Genomic DNA, 7,725 nt, shown 5'->3' on the forward strand with positions numbered 1-7,725 from the left:
GTTTGACAAAATAAAAATAATGACTCATGACTCAGTTTGGTCTTAACTGTGATCTTGTATTATAGGTAAAGATCCCCAAAAACCCACTGTTTTCATAATAGCACCCCCAGAGCACAAAACGGGAGAACCTGTGACCCTGATGTGTTATGTAAAGGACTTCTATCCCAAAGAGGTGTTTGTGTCTTGGCTTGTTGATGATGAACCTCTGACCTCTGAATACAGTTACAGCACTAGCCAGCCAATTAAGAACGGTCAACATTTCTCAGTCTACAGTCAGCTAACAGTTCATGATTCTGATTGGAAGAGCGGTGCAGTGTTCAGTTGTGTCGTGTACCACGAAGGCATTGATGACAAAATGCGCGTGCTGACGAGATCAATCGATGATAAAATGGAGAAAGCAGGTGTAATTAATCTAAGTATGAATACCCCTGCATGTTGCAAGAACTAGAGCATTGTGTATGTGGTGTCTTCCTGTTATGCCTCTTCAGTGTTCATCTTGTTTTCTTGTTCTTTAGATTTTTGAGTTGCATGTCCATATTTGTAATTGTGTTGGTCTTTAATGTTTGTGGCTTCTTGCTTTTTTGAGATGCTTTCATGCAAGTTACATTTAGGACAAGACTAATAAAAAAGAAACAAAGCATAATTCCTGTGCATTTAATTTATGCTATCATCATATTTATCTTTCACAGCATATGTGAGCATTAAAGCTCACAAACATCATAAAATAACATCACTCATATCATATATGTTTACTGAATGACACAAAATATATTCAAATTAAAACATGAAACCGGTTAAAAATGAAAAATGGAAGAATAATCAAAAACTTTTTTAATGCAATTATACAAAAAATGCCATTTAAAAATATACAAAATTTAAATATATGATTTAACACATTGTAATCAAAGCTATACCATTAGCTGGCACATAAAATGCTTAATAATGAAAGGAAATGTTTTGTCAGTGTGTGTGTGTTTATGTGTGCATATTGTATGTCATTTGTACTGTTTGATATTATAATCACCTAAACACAAAATGCTCTCCATAACAGTTCAGTTATTAGAGATTGATCATTCACAGCCACGTCGGTTCATCTACAGCATGCCAAGACACATTCATCTGACTTGTTTGAGGTCACCTTTCTTTACTCAGATTTCTATTGTGTTTTAATTATGTAGTAAACATGCTATATAGTTAACAAAATGAAAAATTTCAAAAACAATATAATTCAATCAAGGTTCACAATATTCTAATTGATTTCCTTTTACTGGACATTCTTGTCCTTAGTCCACCCGTCTAATTTTATTTGAGGATGGGCAGGTGAAGTGATTAAAACATTATAAGAGTACATGTTTGTGTTGGACAGTGGCATTGTTGTCCTGTAGGTCATGCAAATGTGTTCTTGTCTGTTCCCACAGAATGGATTGTGTGGATTGAGCAACCCCTGTACGAAGCTACAGATGATAGTGGCATTGCCAACACCGCTGTAACCTTTGTTTTCCTGTTCCTCATCACCTTGTTCTACAGCATAGGGGCTACTTTTGTTAAGGTATACCATTTGTAGATTTTCTAGTTCATTTTCAGTTTAGGAAAAACATGAGTATAGATTTCATAGGAGCATTTTAAATTTGTGCCAATTATTGAGTCATTTGGGGAGAGATGATGCAAAAAAAGTTGTCCTTGCTTTTTAAACGTATAGAGTTAGACCAAAAATGATTCAGACACCAGATATAATTGTTGATTTTTATTTTACTAGTGCATGCAGGACATAATAGTTCATTTATGTAAATGAGCATATCAAAATAAAGTAAACATGTGACATATTATACCCAAAAATTCATTATACAGTAGACAACTAGTAAAACTGATTAAAAAAATATGGGACCGAAAATTATACTTTGACCTGACCATGTTTTGCTTAAGCGTTTTTTCTTTAATTGCTAATGTGACCTTTTATACTACAGACTAAACAAAATGAAGCATTGCTTGGTAATTGGTCAACAGTATTGTTAGTTGTGTAAATATTGTCATACAGTTATCTGAATTTTTAGTGGATTGTAATCATTACATACCTTTCTATACATATTTGACATTATCAAATATGAATTTGTTCTGACACAGTTTAGCTCTGAGTTATTGTCATGTTTTATTACCATTTTCTAAACTAAAGCAAATAAACTGTGATAATGTGAGAAATGTTGAAGGTGTCTGAATAAAAACTGGTTTGAGTGTATTTAACTTTGACATGTATTTATCATGTTAAACAGCAGTTATTTTTCTGGCTCTAACTGGTGTAAAATTATGCTTTCAGGTAAAATGAACGATCCCTTTCATTTTAAAGGCCATGCAAGACGTCTCCCCGAAAAACAGCTTTATTCTTTTTTTCTTCTTGTAAATATGTGATTGTGATGTGTGTTTAAATTTTTGAAATTTTACTTTAATAAAAGAAAGAAACCAATTGAAGGCTCTTGTATTTTGTTCTTTAGGCGATGCCATAGAAGAACCATTTTTGGTTTCACAAAGAACAGTCAAAGGTTTTTTAAAGAATCATATCTTGCTTACCTTTTTATAATCTAAAGAACCTTATTTGCCACAAAGAACCTTTTTGGTTCTTTATGGAACCATTTAGGCAAAAAGGTTCTTTTATGGCATCATGAAGCACCTTTATTTTTAAGAGTGTAGGTTTACAAATTTTTATCTCAGGGAGAAACTCTGATTTGTATGATAAACTCTAATGCTGCTCTAAATATATGTATACAAACCCAATAATGACTAGCATTTATTAACACAGAGAGTATTCAAAGGCTCATTGAAATAGTTTCCTCATTTCTGAAATAAGTTCTGCATAATTTTGTAAAACCCAATAAATGATGTTCTCCAAATCTGCAAGACTTTGTACTTCAGCCACTTTTAGATGTGAATATTTGTGAGTGTAAATGTTTCATGGTGTGAAGTACAGTATATAAAAAAATAAATTGCATAACAAGTGAGTCATTTTATGTAAATGGCAAGGTGTCTTTCCTGTGCAGATGTCTTCAACCATGTTTTAGAGATGCAGATGGTTTTCAGTTCTGCTTTTGGTGGCTATTTCAGCTTGACTGTTACCTAACGTTTCCACCTGCTATTTGCTATGTTCTCTGAAGCATGTTTCTGATTTCCTCTTCTGTCCGTCTTTGTTTCAGTATCTGCAACATTAAAAAAACACTCATGATGTAAATAACCACCACATTGAAACACCAACACCATTAATTTGCATGTCTATTTGAATTAATTGAACAAACATACTCATAATCTTTGTAACTTTGTGCACGCTGCCTAAGTTAACTGATTTTTCATATCTATTTTAATAGCAATACGTGTCAATAAGCCTACTATTGCTCTGCTGAGTAGAAAGGATGGTGACAAGGTTGTGTTGGAGTGCCAGTTGATTGATTATTTCCCAGACGAAATTACTGTACAATGGCTTGAGAATGATAAGCCTGTCAGTGATAAAATTATACAAATTAAAAAGTTTCAGAACACTGATAAAGGCGAGAAAAACTACACTTACATAAGTCAGCGATCTATCAGTGCCTCATATGAAGACAAAAAGTACACTTGTAAAGCCACCTTCAACTTTGAAGAGTTCAAGGAAGAATATGACATGTGCCACTGCCAGGGTAAGTTAAGCATAATGAACAAGTTTCAAAAACTAATGTATGGCTCATAGATATTTGAAAGTATAATTATTGTATTAGCATCATCACATGTGATTCTCAGCTGAATGTAAAGCTAACTTTAATTATTTCACCTGTACAGCACAGTCTTTGTTCAAACCTTCAGTCCAAATAAAGAGAGCCCATCTCAAAGACATTATACAGAAGAATAAGGTCACACTTTCCTGTGTTGTTAAAGCACCAGACAACACTAAAGTGTCATGGTTGACAAACATTGGAGCCACCAGTGAAGTCAAAGATCCACCCAGCATTGTGAGCAACTTGACTTTGTCCAAAGATGAGTGGTTGAATCTTAGGACCGCTTGTACCGCTAAGCATCCATGTTTCCAAGAAGAGAAGGCTGAATATACACATGGTAAGTGGTCACTTCTGAACTGATCTGCTTTCATCAATGCACTTGATGACAATTCAGCTTCTAAAACTCACATATCACATGATAAAGTGTATTTTTGCTCTTCAGTTTATATAAAGGAAAGTCCTGTAGTGATGATCAGGAGTCATTTGATTAAATCAACGCAGGCTGTGCTGGAGTGTGTTGTAAATGATCTTCCCTCTGGTGAGGTCTGCATCATCTTCCAGGTCAATACTAGTGATATCTCAAATTTAAGTTGTATGGATTGGGCCCCTTCCGAAAACATTTGGTCCTTGACCACACGGATTACAATACCTAGTGAGCACCAGAAGAATGGAAACGTCTTTACCTGCAAAGTTCATAGGCCCTTCAAATTCTGGACATCCCAACCTACTGTAAACATTTTTGGTAAGGAATGAATATGTAATTAATACCACATTAGTTAGTCTGAGGACAGTATTTTATTAGTGATGTATTATGTTTTCTTCACTGAACACCTGGTGCATTTTTTTTCCTCAGGTATTCCTACTATAGAGCTCACTGTTGTTCCCAGTGTGGGTCAATCTAGTTCAGACTCACAGAAGCTGCTGTGTTCTGTGACAGGGTTTGACCCTAAGATCAAGTGGCTTTCACAATCTAGGGAGAAAACTGGCAAAGATTTAGACGTTACAGTGTTGGAAGATGGACGTGTAATTGCATACAGTGAGATACTGGTGCCACAGCAAGAGTGGAATCGAGGGGTCACTTACACCTGTCAGGCTGCTAACGGAAAAAGTCAGGCAACTGACGAGAGAAGCACCAGTGTTTGTGCAGGTAAACATACCAAATGTGCCTGGAACCCAGTTGTTCTGCTGTCAGAGGTCAAGTAATAATCCAAACAGAATTCCAAATGTTTTTTTTTTCTGACGTAAGATGTGTGACATGGCACAGTGTTTGATTGTAGTTCTGCAGCAAAGCTGTGTTATTTGTTCTCAGTAGCTTTCTCAAACCTTCTGCTAATAGTTTATACTTGACAGTATAAGCACCATCACTTGTGGTTTTCACCTGAATGTAAAGCTAACTTTATTTATTTCAGCTGTACAGCACAGCCACAGTCTGTTTCCCAGAAAAGAGGGATGACATTCTGGTTAGGGATTTAGAATTAGATTTAGAATTAGAATTTAGCTCCAACCCTAATAAAAACTCATCTGCCTGTAGCTTCTTAGTAACCCTTCAGACCTTGATTAGCTTGTTCAGGTTTGTTTAAAGGGTTACTGCACCCCAAAATTAAAATGTTGTCACAACCCAGAACACAATTTAAGTCAGGAGCTTTGTGACTGTCCAATTGGCTGCCAATTAAAGAAAAACCTAGGAAAGTATGAAAGGTGTTGTCAAAATAGTCCATCTGCCATCAATGGATCAACGTTAATTTTCCGAAGCTATGAGAATACATTGTATACACAAAGAAAAAACAACGACTTCATTCAACAATTCGTCTCCTCCGCATCACCGCAGTGCTGTTTTGGAGAGCATCCACTGGACGCAGATATGCTGTTTTTGTTTGAATCAAAGCGTAAATAAATGTAGAAAACATGGCTTCCGGTTTCTTCCAAAATATCTTAAAATTTGTGCCGAAGACGAACAAAGCTTTTACAGGTTTAGAACTACATGGGGGTAAGTTATTTATGACATCATTTTCATTTTGGGGTGGAGTAACCCTTTTATTAGCATTGAAGCAAAATTCTGCTCTCTGGGACCAACGTTCACCACCCCTGTTCTATGGCACTATTTCTGTAAAAACAACCCTTTGAAGACTTTTTTTAAAGAGTGTATGAGTATGATTATAATATCTCAACAAATGTGTTTACTGTCCAACAGTGATTGCACCTCACAGCCAACAAGCAGGGGTCTACTTGCTAGGTCCATCCCTCAGTAATGTGAGATCTGCCACCGATGTGTTTTTGACATGTTTGGTTGTTGGTCAGAGTGTCAAGTTATTCTCTATCGAATGGAAAGTGAATGGTAAACTTTGTCATGGCTATGGACAAAATCCTAAAGATCATAACAATGGGACTGAAAGCACCGAAAATATTTTGAAGGTTTCAGTTAAAGAATGGAATGGATTTGCTGTCTTTACCTGTGAGGTTAAGCATTTGTGCTCTAATAACATACTACAGAGGAACATCTCAAAAACCCGAGGTGAGCACTCACAGTTGAGCACTCAACACTGCTGGTACAAAGAATATTTTCTTTTTTTATTATTAATTGTTGCCTCCTGCCCGCAGACTCCAAACAACCCACCTTAAGAATCCTCAGGCCCTCAGACAGTGATCTCTCTGGACTCCAAAATGCCAACCTTCTTTGCTTGATCACTGGTTTCTTCCCATCTGATATCTCTGTGCAGTGGCAACTAAATGGGACAGAACTAGATGCATCTCAGTTCAGTAACAGTCCTGTGGTTGATGACACTTCAGGAGGTTTTGCTATGCATAGTGCCCTAATGCTGCCTGCATCAGAGCGGAAGGATGGCGTGTTCACATGTGTTGTTTTTCACGAATCATCCCAAAGTCCAATCACCGCCACTATAGAGAACTTGTATGGTGGGTGGCATCAGGAAATATACCTGGTATTTAAAATAGGATTGATCCGCTGATTGAATTGCTAACATTGTATTCATTTTTGTTTTTTGAGAAACTTTGATACCATGTGTTTTTTTGTTTTTGTTTTTGTTTTTCCATTTTAGCCTCTGTGACTGGAACTGCTCCATCTGCAAAGCTGCTGCAGGGTTATGGTGAGTTAGTGTGCCTGATATTTGGTTTTAGCCCACCTGCCATCAACATCACCTGGTTGCGGGGTACGACTGAGGTGTCTGCCCACAGGGTCAGCGACCCTGCAAAAGGCCCTGATGGAAAATTTAGCATTCAAAGTCACCTGGATCTCAAACCTCCAGTCTGGGCACCTGGGGAGGTGTACACATGTCAGGTCACTCATGTTGCTGGTAACGTGTCACGTAGCATCTCAAAGACAACAGGTACCCCCGATTTCAAGTGCTATAACAATTTGATCAAGAAAATAATGAGGCTTTAAAATATTAACTTATTCTTATGCGTTTTACAGCATTTTTTGAGGAGGCTATATTCATAAATGAGAACAAACCTGAAGGCTTTACAAATGATACGGTCGAAGAGATATGGAAAATGGCCTGTGCCTTCCTTGCTCTGTTCCTTCTTTCTCTTCTCTATGGGTGCACAGTGACTTTGGTCAAAGTGAAGCCTGCATGAACAGTATTTTGTGTCTGTTTACGTTTTCTGGATTCCTTTGCTTCTTAGTCTTTCTTTCTTTCTTAATCTCTTTCTTTCTTTCTTTCTTAATTTCTTTCTTTCTTTCTTTCTTTCTTTCTTTCTTTCTTTTTTATCGTCTTTTAGTTTACTTATTTTTGCAAAAAAATATATGATAAATATCCACTTTTGGCCTTGTGAACATTTGAATATGAATGAATAAATGGTCATAACACACTTTTTTAACAGTTTATTTATTTTGTCCCTATTGTATGAATACACATTATAGATTTCTGTCATTTAAAAAAAAAAAAAAATTCTGAAAGTTCCACTATATCTCAAATTATATATTGTGTTTGAAATATTTTTTAATGAATGTAAGTGTGTGTGTGTGTGTTTA

At 36.2% G+C, this 7,725-nt stretch overlaps 1 protein-coding gene across 1 annotated transcript in view; it reads left to right on the forward strand.

Annotated features, from left to right (window-relative positions):
* The window catches only part of ighd (immunoglobulin heavy constant delta), a 157,922-nt gene extending 150,773 nt beyond the window's left edge, over positions 1 to 7,149 (forward strand). The window contains exons 7-16 of the mRNA XM_073832539.1: positions 66 to 446; positions 1,386 to 1,549; positions 3,518 to 3,659; positions 3,799 to 4,071; positions 4,177 to 4,476; positions 4,588 to 4,933; positions 5,044 to 5,069; positions 5,926 to 6,246; positions 6,333 to 6,647; positions 6,791 to 7,149. Of these exons, the coding sequence (XP_073688640.1) occupies positions 66 to 446; positions 1,386 to 1,549; positions 3,518 to 3,659; positions 3,799 to 4,071; positions 4,177 to 4,476; positions 4,588 to 4,933; positions 5,044 to 5,069; positions 5,926 to 6,246; positions 6,333 to 6,647; positions 6,791 to 7,134 (2,612 nt within the window). The 3' untranslated portion in view covers positions 7,135 to 7,149. The remainder of the gene's footprint in view (positions 1 to 65; positions 447 to 1,385; positions 1,550 to 3,517; positions 3,660 to 3,798; positions 4,072 to 4,176; positions 4,477 to 4,587; positions 4,934 to 5,043; positions 5,070 to 5,925; positions 6,247 to 6,332; positions 6,648 to 6,790) is intronic.
* The last annotated feature ends 576 nt before the right edge of the window (positions 7,150 to 7,725 follow it).

The sequence above is a fragment of the Garra rufa genome, chromosome 1 (assembly GCF_049309525.1).
Source record: "Garra rufa chromosome 1, GarRuf1.0, whole genome shotgun sequence".
NCBI classification, from domain to species: domain Eukaryota; kingdom Metazoa; phylum Chordata; class Actinopteri; order Cypriniformes; family Cyprinidae; genus Garra; species Garra rufa.